Source organism: Hypanus sabinus, chromosome 11 (assembly GCF_030144855.1).
Source record: "Hypanus sabinus isolate sHypSab1 chromosome 11, sHypSab1.hap1, whole genome shotgun sequence".
In the NCBI taxonomy this organism is placed as follows: Eukaryota; Metazoa; Chordata; class Chondrichthyes; order Myliobatiformes; family Dasyatidae; genus Hypanus; species Hypanus sabinus.
The window spans coordinates 61,326,290-61,338,866 of NC_082716.1; the positions used below are offsets into that span (position 1 = coordinate 61,326,290).

The window sequence follows — 12,577 nt, forward strand, 5'->3', positions numbered from 1 at the left end:
TCTGCTTGAATTGCATCAACATGTGTGGTGAAGGCACTCCTACAATGTCTTTGTGTAGGATGTTCTAATGTTTAGGTGTAGAAACAATAAAGCAAATATTGACATATTTCTTAGTCAGAATAATGTGTGACTTGGAGGAAACTTGCATTTATTGGTACTTCCGTGCCTGTGTCCTTCTAGGTTGTAGTTTGTACATTTTGGAGGTGCTCTTGAAAAACTTAACTGAACTTCTGCAATGCACATTATAGATGGTATACACTTAAAAAAAACACACTAGTACTGGTGAACATTGGGGTTGATCAGTAGTGAGTTAATCAAAAAAAACCTATTATGTCCTTCTTGATGGCAAGTTTATGCACTATTGTTGGGATTATGCAATATCAGTCAAGTTTAGAGCATTTCCTCACTTTTCTGACTTGTTCCTTGTGGATGATGGAAAGGGTTTCAGAAGTTAATGCCCAGCTGTGTCTCTTTCATTTTTAGCTTCTGGTCCATTTGGATCCCCATGATTTTAATGATGGAGAATATGGATGGTAACACTGATGTCATAAGAAAGTGGTTGTATTTCTTTGCTGGAAATAATAATTAACTATCATCTGTGTAGTGTAGAAAATGTTCCACTTGTTTCTTCTTCAAAACAAAAAATATCAGTGCTGGCTGAGCTAAAACACAGCAAACAATTTAATAATGTGAACACTGATATTCTCTTTAAATATAGTCTTTGGAGATGGCCTCTATATTGTTTTATATATCATCCAAGGATATTAATTTGTAACAGTCTTCTCTATATTAAGCTCGATCACACAATGTACTATAACCAATCATACAAACCAGTGTTGAAAGAAAGTCACATTGTCAGAATATCCTAAGGTACTTCACAGCCAATGAATTACAATGAAATGCAGATCGTGTTGCTGTTGAGTACTCAGGTAGGAATTTAAGGTGCCACATTGTAACAGTATCATTCTTATTAATGAGCAAATTATCCCCATCAGCAAATGCACTAATGTTCCTTTAATCCATACTTACCTGTTTGTGATCTTAGATGATTACTTAACCGTTCAGCTAAAAACTGAATGTTCATTTTAAGTATTAAGTATGATTGTAACTTTTGTACTGCAGTTAACAAAGGCTGTTGAGACTGCTGTTGCAAAGGAAAGGCTCTGGAATTTTTCAGAAGAGGAACCACCTGAACGAATTGTTCTCCAAATCTATGCTGATTCGAAAAAGTATCCTTTTATGATTTTAAAAAAAGGAGTACTGAATTTTGAGGAGTAAAATGGACCTTTCTTACAACATAAGTGCAATAATGCTGAGCGAACTTATTTTTGACATACTGATAGTTTCAAGAGGGAGGACTTGAGATCCAGGTGATGAGTTGCTGCCATTTTCTCAATCATAACTGAAATCAAAATATCCCTTTCAGATCATAGCAGGTTGTTCTTATAACTTAAAAGCTGTCAATATTTCTTCCTGTAAGACAATAGGTAGAAAATACAATCACAGAAAACAGTTGTGTGTGGTAGAAAGAGAACGAGTGGCAAATTGCTATCATAGCATGTGTAATAGGGAGAACTTCTTCATGAGAGGAATGGCCACAGAGAATCTTGCACTTTTGTCTATCTTTCCTGGAGGTCACTCGACTACCTGTTTGTCTGCACATTAGATGTGACCATCTTTTTGTGCTCCTCAGTGTCACAGTGCTCCTTCCTGATCCATGCTAGAGCTACAGCTGCTTGTTGCAGTTAATCAGACATTACAACTGGACACAGATCTCACAGGTATAATCATCCAGGATGTTGGAAGTTTCCCTGATCTTCCCCATCCTGCCTGCTTCAGTGTTATTTTCACAATAATTTCCAAGTTCCTAATCTCCTACACATAATACCAAAACTGGGCCAAATCTTGGAGATCAATCCCATTGCTAAGACAAAATTTCTATCAAACTGCATTTTACATCTTTTGTTTTTAATTTCCATTTTTACAAAACTTGATTAAGTTAACAAGTTTAACGTTATTTTAATGAAGTATTTTATTTTTTAAAACTTCTTGGTATGATCCACTTGCCTATTTCAAAGCAAGAAATAATGTAGTATTCACCAGTTAGCCTGCTGTACTGTAATTCGTAGCTTCCAATGAAATGGACATTAGAGAAAAAACTTCCTTTTTAAAATTGTCAATTTAGTTATTGTTCTTCGGACATCTTTCATATGTATTTATTATTACGCAGTTTTTAATAATTTTCCTACATCAGTCTGCACAAAACTGATATGATCCAAAATTAAAATCAAGTTTACATACAAGACAAGACAGAAGGTTCTCTTAAACCCTCCCGCACCTCAAAAAGAAACTCACTCACTAAAACATAATGTCCCGCTATTTGAGTTGCATTTTTTAAACAAAATTTCTTGAAGCCTCGACCAAAAACTGAAAAGCTGTCAATATTTCAAATGAAATCTGTAGGGGCAATGTATCTATTTTCTGTCCATCTGTGTTGTATTTTGTGTTGTGCGTTTTTAATTATGGATTACAATAATTTGACATGGGAATTGTAGTGTGGTAGAAGCAAGTAAGTAGAAGCACCTACTCAAGCTTTGTCCTTATTAGTTTAGTTAGAGGTAGAGATTTTTTATTTTTGTTGACAAATGTAACGGTTACTTGAAAACAAACCAAAACTGCTGAGAGACTGTGTCAGAAATTTGACGCTGTATTACATATTTCTTTCGACTTAGAACTCAGTTATTTGGAAGCACGTCATACAGTGTCAAATCTCTCACTCAGTCTTTCAGCAGTTTTGATTTACTTTTCAAGTAACTGCTACAAAACCAGAAATTGTAGTTTTAAATCTGAGAAATATATGATTTGAGAGAAAACATCAAGCTGACATTTTCTAAATTTGTGGAATACAAATGCTGGATGAATTCAGCAGGTCAGGTGCATTCTGTGAGGGGAATACATAGTCACATTTCAGTCCAAAACCCTTCATTAGGATGGGAAAGGAAGAGGGAGGGAAGAAGCCAAAATAAGAAGGTGGTGGGAGAGGAAGGAATACAATCTGGAAAGTGGTAGGTAAAGCCAAGTAAAGAAAAAGGAGGTGAGTGGGGGAGGGTGGATGAAGTGAGAAGCTGGGAGATGATAGGTAGAAAAGATAAAAGGCTTGAAAAGCAAGAATCTGATAGGAGAGAAGAGTGGATCATAGGAGAAAGGAAAAGAGGAGGAGGGGCACTAGTGGAAGATGCTGTGCAGGTGAGGAGAAGAGCATCTGCAGAATCTCTTGTTTTTATTTTCCTAAACTCTTTACACACAGAATGAAGCTACGAGCTTATGATACAAACAATCCACAGGTAAGAGTAGTTCAGTGCTTGATTTATATTGTATAGGTGACTCTGTGTTCCTGGAAGATGGGTCAGCATGACAATTTTCCATAAGCCAAAGCTATGACAACTGCATATACATTAAGAAACCAATCGACAGATGACACAATAGCCATAGCTCTACACACCATCCTTAGACACCTGGAGAAGAAACATGCTTATATGAGAATGTTGTTCTCGGACTACAGTTCAGCATTAAACACCATAATTGCGTCCAGGCTCAACAAAGTTCACAGACCTCCGCCTTCACCCTGCCCTGTGTAGCTGGATCCTGGACTTCCTGGCAGGTGGTAAGAGTGGGCTCCCTCACCTCTGCCCTCTGACCCTCAACACAGGTGCCTCTCAGGGCTGTGTACTAAGCTCCCTCCTTTACTTTATGTATAACCATGACTGTGTCACCACCCAGAGCTCAAATCTGCTAATTAAATTTGCTGACAACACTACACTGATTGGCCTAATCTCAAATAATAATGAGGCAGCCTACAGAGAAGAAGTCATCACCCTGACGCTGTGGTGTCAAGAAAACAACCTCTCCCTCAATGTTGCAAAACCGACAAGTTAGGGAAGTGTTTAACTGGAGTAAGGGGAAATAGAAAGCTCTCAGGCACGAACTTGGAAGCATAAATTGGGAAGAGATGTTTTCAGGGAAATGTATGGAAGAAATGTGGTAAATATTCAGGGGATATTTGTGTGGCGTTCTGCATTGGTGCGTTCCAATGAGTTAGGGAAAGGATGGTAGGGTACAAGAACCATGGTGTACAAAGGTGTGAAAATCTAGTCAAAAAGAAAAGTTTACGAAAGGTTCAAAAAAACTAGGCAATGATAGAGACCTGGAAAAGTTATAAGGCTAGCCTGAAAGAGCTTAAGAATGAAATTAGGAAAGCCAGAAGGCCTTGGTGAGCAGGATTAAGGAAAACCCCAAGGCATTCTACAAGTATGTGAAGAGCAAGAGGATAAGGCGTGAGAGAGTAGGACCAATCAGTGTGACAGTGGAAAAGTGTGTATGGAACCAGAGGAGATAGCAGCGATACTTAGCGAATACTGAAAGAAAGTATTCATTACGGAAAAAGATCTTGGCAGTTGTAGGGATGACTTACAGTGGATCGAAAAGCTGGAGCATATAGACATTAAGAAAGAGGATGCTTTTGGAAAGCATCAAGTTGGATAAGTCTCCAGAACAGGACGAGATGTGCAATAGGTTACTGTGGGAGGCGAGGGAGGAGATTGCTGAGCCTCTGGCAATGATCTTTGCATCATCAATGAGGATGGGAGAGGTTCTGGAAGATTGGAGGGTTGCAGATGTTGTTCCCTTATTCAAGAAAGGGAGTAGAGATAGCCCAGGAAATTATAGACCAGTGAGTCTTACTTCAGTGGTTGGTAAGCTGATGGAAAAGATTCTGAGAGGCAGAATTTCTGAACATTTGGAGAGGCCATAATACGATTAGGAATAGTCAGCATGGGTTTGTCAAAGGCAGGTCATGCTATCGAGTCTGATTGTATTTTTTGAGGATGTGAATGAACGCATTGAAGATAAAGCAGTAGATGTAGTGTATATGGATTTCAGCAAGGCTTTAGATAAGTTTCCCCATGCAGTGCTTATTGAGAAAGTAAGGAGGCATGAGATCCAAGGGGATCTTGCTTTGTGGATCCAGAATTGGCTTGCTTACAGAAGGCAAAGAGTGGTTGTAGACGGGTCATATTCTGCATGGAGGTCGGTGGCCAGTGGTGTGCCTCAGGGATCTGTTCTGGGACCCTTTCTCTTTACAATTTTTATAAATGACCTGGATAAGGAAGTAGAGAGATGGGTTAGTAAATTTGTAAATGGGTTAGTAAAGGTTGGGGGTGTTGTGGACAGTGTGGAGGCTGTCCGAGGTTACAGCGGGACATTGATAGGATGCAAAACTGGGCTGAGAAGTGGCAGATGGAGTTCAACCCAGGTAATTGTGAGGTGGTTCATTCTGGTAGGTCAGATATGATGGCAGAATATAGTATTAATGGTAAGACTCTTGGCAGTGTGGAGGATCAGAGGATTCTTGGGGTCCGAGTCCATAGGACAGTCAAAGCTGCTACGCAGGTTGACTGTGTGGTTAAGAAGGCATATGGTGCATTGGCCTTCAACTGTAGGATTGAGTTTAAAAGCCGAGAGGTAATGTAATAGCTACATAGGACCCTGGACAGACCTCACTTGCAGTACTATGCTCATTTCTGGTCACCTCACTACAGGGAGGATGTGGAAACTATAGAAAGGATGCAGAGGAGATTTATAAGGATGTTGCCTGGATTGGGGAGCATGCCTTATGAGAATAGGTTGAGTCAACTTGGCCTTTTCTCCTAGGAGCTGTGGAGGATGAGAGGTAATCTGATAGAGGTGTATAAGATGATGAGAAGCTTGATCATGTGGATAGTCAGAGGCTTTTTCCCAGGGCTGAAAAAGCTAACGTGAGAGGGCACGGTTGTAAGGTGCTTGGAAGTAGGTACAGAGGAGATGTCAGAGCAAAGTATTTTAATGCAGAGAATGGTGAGTGCATGGAATGAGCTGCCGACAACAGTGGTGGAGGCTGATACGATAGGGTCTTTTAAGAGAGTCCTGATCAGATACATGTAGCTTAGAAAAATAGAGGGAGGTGGGTAACCATATATAACCATATAACAATCACAGCACGGAAACAGGTCATCTTGGCCCTCCTAGTCCGTGCCGAACCCTTAATCTCACCTAGTCCCACCTACCTGCACTCAGCCCATAACCCTCCACTCCTTTCCTGTCCATATACCTATCCAATTTTACCTTAAATGACACAACTGAACTGGCCTCTACTACTTCTACAGGAAGCTCATTCTACACAGCTATCACTCTTTGAGTAAAGAAATACCCCCTCGTGTTTCCCTTAAACTTCTGCCCCCTAACTCTCAAATCATGTCCTCTAGTTTGAATCTCCCCTACTCTCAATGGAAACAGCCTGTTCACATCAACTCTATCTATCCCTCTCAAAATTTTAAATACCTCGATCAAATCCCCCCTCAACCTTCTACGCTCCAATGAATAGAGACCTAACTTGTTCAACCTTTCTCTGTAACTTAATTGCTGAAACCCAGGTAACATCCTAGTAAATCGTCTCTGCACTCTCTCTAATTTATTGATATCTTTCCTATAATTCGGTGACCAGAACTGCGCACAATATTCCAAATTTGGCCTTACCAATGCCTTGTACAACTTGTACAACCTAGGGTAACCCTAGGTAATTTCTAAAGTAAGTACATGTTTGGCACTCCATTGTGGGCTGAAGGGCCTGTATGATGCTGTAGGTTTTCTATGCTTCTATGTGATAACTTCTATAAAACACTGTGTAAGCTGTGGTTGAAGTAACTTTCACATTTCTGAGCACCATACTTAATGAGATGGTGTATATTACATTTGTCAAAACCTCATTTTTGGTCTTTTTGTGACAGGGAGAACTCATGGTATATGTTATTTGTTGATTGGATATGTGTGAATCCACATTTTCAGAGTTTCTTAAACTCATCTTTGTTTATGAAATATATTGGGCATAAATCCAATAACAGAATAACAATTGATGCAAAAATATGTATAATACTTTGGTCTAAAAATTCAAGGATAGAATACTTCATAGAGAATGCAAGGAATATTTCAAGCATGTCATATCCATTACTGCATATGCCAAGTAGTCATATAATAATACAAGTATGAAAGTAACATTTATTAACAAACCTTAATTTCTTGTATTTTAAAGGCTCCTGCTAAATTGCTAGACTGTAAATCTAGCAACCTCACATCAGCCTGGCAACTTGTGGAATCTACCATCAACATCGACATTCATATTCCAATAGTAGGAACAGCAGAGAATCAGTTAGAGAAGGGTTCTTTGGTATGCTACTTATTTAAAGTTGCTTTTTATTCTTGTATTAATTAGGACTTCCTGACTCAAAATTTCTACTTTTATAATGAACTTCCCTGCTGTTTCAAAAATTGTAAGTGCATTTCATTTGAATATTAACAGGAAAACTGAGTCAATTTTGGTGAGAAAAGCAGGGACATTGAGCAAAATGGCCACCTGTAATATTTTACCAATATAAAGAAGTAGAAAATGCAATATTTGACAGAAGGCTTCCAAAATTTAAGAGAGAATGTAGAACTGATGCAAGCCCTTTGCAGCTGCTTAAATTGTAGGGATAAGAATGAATGAAACAGTAATGCATGAGTAAAACACAATGTTGAAGGATCAATGGTATGTTGGACAAGAAAGTGAAAAGCTCCTCAGATGCTGCTGCTTGTGATAGAAATAGTAAATGTAATTTGTTCAGGTATAAGCAATGCAAAAGGAATCATGATGTTTTGAGGAGAGCATCAAGCAGGTGGGAATTGAATGGATTAATGTAAAATAGAGTCATTAAAGCAAAAATATTTTTGGTGGTAAAAGGGGCATAGGATGAAAAAGAATATTGAGTATAAGGGCAGGGAAAAGAACATGTTTAGACAAACAATAGTCAGAAGAGAGAAATTGAGTCCAAATTTTGCTATTTAACTATTCAGATCAGCAGGTGTAGATCTTTGAACCAACCACTCAGTGACATTAACCTCATTAGCTTTACAATTAAAATCCATGGCCTGGAATTTTTTGATAAGCTTTAAGTGGCCCTGGCTGTTAGGTCCATACATACCCATGGTGCATTTTTAACTGAACTACCAAACCAAGCATGGCTTTGTTATGACTGAAATGACTTTGCTTGGCTCATGGCTTTGTGCTCACATGGTTAGGCCTGAGCAAGCTAAACCCTTGAATTTATGTCCATAAGCTCCATGATCAAAGCCACTAAACAATTTGGATATCTGCAAAAGCCTCTTAACATTCCTAAATATCTCAAAGCAATTCAAAATTAATTAGATTTAGAGAGAAAGAGAAGAGGATGAGACGTGAGAGAATAGGAACAATCAAGTGTGACAGTGGAAAACTGTGTATGGGACCGGAGGTATTTAATGAATATTTCAGCATTCACTATGGAAAAGGATCTTGGCGATTGTAGGGATGTCTTACAGTGGACTGAAGAGCTTGAGCATGTAGATATTAAGAAAGAGGATGTGCTGGAAAGCATCAAGTTAGATATGTCACTGGGACTAGATGAGATGTACCCCAGGCTACTGTGGGAGGCGAGGGAGGAGATTGCTGAGTCTCTGGCAATGATCTTTGTCATCAGTGGGGACCTGAGAGGTTCCAGAGGATTGGAGGGTTTCGGATGTTCTTCCCTTATTCAATAAAGGGAGTAGAGATAGCCCAGGAAATTATAGACCAGTAAGTCTTACTCAAGTGGTTGGTAAGTTGATGGAAAAGATTCTGAGAGGCAGGATTTATGAACATTTGGAGAGGCATAACATGATTAGGAGTAGTCAGCATGGCTTTGTCAAAGGCAGGTTGTGCCTTATGAGCCTGATTAAATATTTTGAGGATATGACTAAACATTTAATGAAGGTAGAGTAGTAGATGTAGTGCATATGGATTTCAGCAAGGCTTTTGATAAGATGCCCCATGCAAGGCTTATTGAGAAAGTAAGGAGGCGTGGGATCCAAGAGGACCTTGCTTTGTGAATCAAGAACTGGCTTGCCCAAGGAAGGCAAAGAATGGTTGCAGACAGGTCATATGCTGTATTGAGGTCGGTCACTAGTGGTGTGCCTCAGGGATCTGTTCTGGGACCTCTTCTCTTCGTGATTTTTATTAATAACCTAGATGAGAAAGTGGAGGGATGGGTTAGTAAATTTGCTGATGACACCAATGTTGAGGATGTTGTGGATTGTATGGAGGGCTGTCAGAGGTTACAGCGGGACATTGATAGGATGCAAAACTGGTTTGAGAAGGGGAAGTTCAACCCAGATAAGTGTGAAGTGGTTCGTTTTGGTAGGTCAAATATGATGGCAGAATATCGTATTAATGGTAAGACTCTTGGCAGTGTGGAGGATCAGAGGGTTCTTGGGATCTGAGTCCTTAGGACACTTAAAGCTGCTGTGCAGGTTGACTGTGTGGTTAAGAAGGCATATGGGTCATTGGCCTTCATCAATTTTGGGATTGAGTTTAAGAGCGGAGAGGTAATGTTACTGTCATATAGGACCCTGGTCAGATCCCACTTGGAGTACTGTGCTTAGTTCTAGCTGCCTCACTACAGGAAGGATATGGAAACTATAGAAAGGGTGCAGAGGAGATTTACAAGGATGTTGCCTGGATTGGGGAGCATGCCTTACGAGAATAGGTTAAGTGAACTCGGCCTTTTCTCCTTGGAGCAAAGGAGGATGAGGGGTGACTTGATAGAGGTGTATAAGATGATGAGAGGCATTGATCGTGTGGATAGTCCCCAGGGCTGAAATGGCTAGCATGAGAGGGCACAGTTTTAAGGTGCTTGGAAGCAGGTGCAGAGGAGATGTCAGGGGAAAGTTTTTTACTCAAGAGAGTGATGAGTGTGTGGAATAGGCTGCCGGCAATGGTGGTGGAGGCGGATACGATAGGGTCTTTTAAGAGACTCCTGGATAGGTATGTGGAGCTTAGAAAAATAGAGAGCTATGGGTAACCCTAGGTAATTTCTAAGGTAAGGACAAGTTTGACACATCTTTGTGGGCTGAAGTGCCTGTATTGGCTGTAGGTTTTTTTCTATGTTTTCTTATGTATAATTTTACAAGGCAAAATTTTGCTAAATAAGTATATAGGTGCTTAGATGCAGGGCATTTGGAGATTTGCATTCTGCTATAAGACTCAATCAGGAGTCAGTATTAGAGCGCAGCTGGGAAATTGCTGATGAACATTTCTCAACAAGTTTATGAAATTTGCCTTTGCAAAACCTGTGGCATTTCTTTGGAAATTTTGAGTTCTGTGGATAGGCACCCACAGAAGTGGATAGATAATTTAAAGTATTTTAACATAAAATGAAATAAGTTGTGTTTGTAGAGTTGCAGTGCCGGATACTGGTCAAGCCTTGAGATGACCAGATGGTCTGTTGCCTCCCTGATATCATGGATTGAGTTCTCAGTATTCTCAAGAGGGAGGGTGAGCAGCTGGATGTCGTGGTCCATGTAGGAGCCAATGATGTGGGTAGGAAGAGTGAGGAGGTGCTGAAAGGTGAGTTTAGGGAGTTAGGCGCCAAGTTAAAGGACAGGACCTCCAGGATAGCAATCTCAGGATTGATACCATTGCCGCGTGCAGGTGGGTTTAAAAATAGTAAGAAAGCACAGATCAGCACATGGCTGAAGACATGGTACAGGAGGGAGGGCTTCAGATTTATAGATAATTGGGCAGTTTTCCAGGGAAGGTGGGACCTGCTCCGGCAGGACGGTTTACATCTGAACTGGAGGGGGACAAATATTCTTGCAGGTAGGTTTGCTGGAGAGGCTCCAGTGGATTTAAACTAGATACATAGTGGCGGGATTGGTGGGGGGGGGGGGGGGGACCAGAGTGTAGGAACAGATGTGTGGATGAAGGAAGAAAAAGAAGATAGTAAATTTGTTTGCACTGTTAGTAATAAACAGAGAGTAAGAGGTGGAGAATTTCTTAAATGTATTTATTTTAATGCTAGGGGCATTGTAAGTAAGTTGAATGAGCACAGAACATGGATTGATACCTGGAAATATGATGATGTAGCTATTAGTGAAACATGGTTGCAGTAGGGGTGTGATTGGGAACTAAATATTCCTGGATTTCGTTGCTTCAGCTGTGATAGAATCGGAGGGACAACAGTGGGAGGTGTTGCATTGCTTATCAGAGAAAATATTGCAACGGTGCTCTGGCAGGATAGATTACAGGGCTCATCTAGGGAGGCTATGGGGGTGTAATTGAGGAAAGGGAAAGGTGTAGTAACACTTGTAGGAGTGTATAATAGACCACCTAATGGGGAGCAAGAATAGGAGGAGCAAATTTGTAAGGAGATAGCAGATATTTGTGATTATGACAGGATTGTGATTGTTGGGAGGTTTTAATTTTCCACACATAGACTGGGAAGCCCATACTATAAAAGGGCTGGATGGTTTGGAGTTTGTAAAATGTGTGCAGGATAGCTTTTTGCAGCAATAAATAGAGGTACCAACTAGAGAAGGGGCAGTGTTGGATCCACAGTTAGGGAATGAAATGGGTCAGGTGACGGAGGTATGCGTTGGGGAGCACTTAGGGTCCAGTGATCACAATGCCATTAGTTTCAATATAATTATGGAGAAGAATAGGACTGGAGCCAGAGTTGAGATTTCTGATTGGAAAAAGGCTAACGTTGAGGAGATGCGAAAGGATTGGGACAATTTGCTTTATGGGAAGGATATTTCACTTCTAAATGGAGGTTATTTAGAAGTGAAATTTTGAGGGTACAGATCTTTATGTTCCTGTTAGGTTGAAAGGAAAGGTTAAAAGTTTGAGAGAGCCATGGTTTTCAAGGGATATTGGAAACTTGGTTTGGAAAAAGAGAGATATCTACAATAAATTTAGGCAGCATGGAGTAAATGAGGTGCTCGAGGAATATAAAGAATGTAAAAAGAATCTTAAGAAAGAAATTGCAAAAGCTAAAAGAAGATATGGGGTTGCTTTGGCAAGTAAGGTGAAAATAAATCCAAAGGGTTTCTATAGTTATAATAATAGCAAAAGGATAGTGAGGGATAAAATTAGTCCCTTAGAGAATCAGAGTGCACAGCTATGTGTGGGCCAAAAGAGACGGGGAGATTTTGAACTATTACTTTTCATCGGTATTCACTAAGGAGAAGGATATTGAATTGTGTAAGGTAAGGGAAACAAGTAGGAAAGTTATGGAAACTATGATGATTAAAGAAGAGGAAATATTGGCACTTTTAAGGAATATAAAAGTGGATAAGTCTCCAGGTCCTGACAGGATATTCCCTAGGACCTTGAGGGAAGTTAGTGTAGAAATAGCAGGGGCTCTGACAGAAATATTTCAAATGTCATTAGAATCAGGGATGGTGCCATAGGATTGTCGTATTGCTTCTGTTGTTCCATTGTTTAAAAAGGGTTTTAAGAGTAAACCTAACAGTTATAGGCCTGTAAGTTTGACGTCAGTGGTGGGTAAATTAATGGAAAGTGTTCTTAGAGATGTTATATATAATTATCTGGATAGACAAGGTCTGATTAGCAACAGTCAACATGGATTTGTGCATGGAAAGTCATGTTTGACAGATCTTATTGAATTTTTTGAAGAGGTTACTAGGAAAGTTG

At 39.9% G+C, this 12,577-nt stretch overlaps 1 protein-coding gene across 5 annotated transcripts in view; it reads left to right on the plus strand.

Moving 5' to 3' along the window:
• The window catches only part of odr4 (odr-4 GPCR localization factor homolog), an 88,500-nt gene that overhangs the window by 28,136 nt on the left and 47,787 nt on the right, over positions 1-12,577 (plus strand). For all 5 annotated transcript variants that reach the window (XM_059984454.1, XM_059984455.1, XM_059984456.1 and 2 more), the window contains 3 exons: positions 1,123-1,229; positions 3,308-3,344; positions 7,124-7,258. In XM_059984454.1, the coding sequence (XP_059840437.1) occupies positions 1,123-1,229; positions 3,308-3,344; positions 7,124-7,258 (279 nt within the window). The remainder of the gene's footprint in view (positions 1-1,122; positions 1,230-3,307; positions 3,345-7,123; positions 7,259-12,577) is intronic.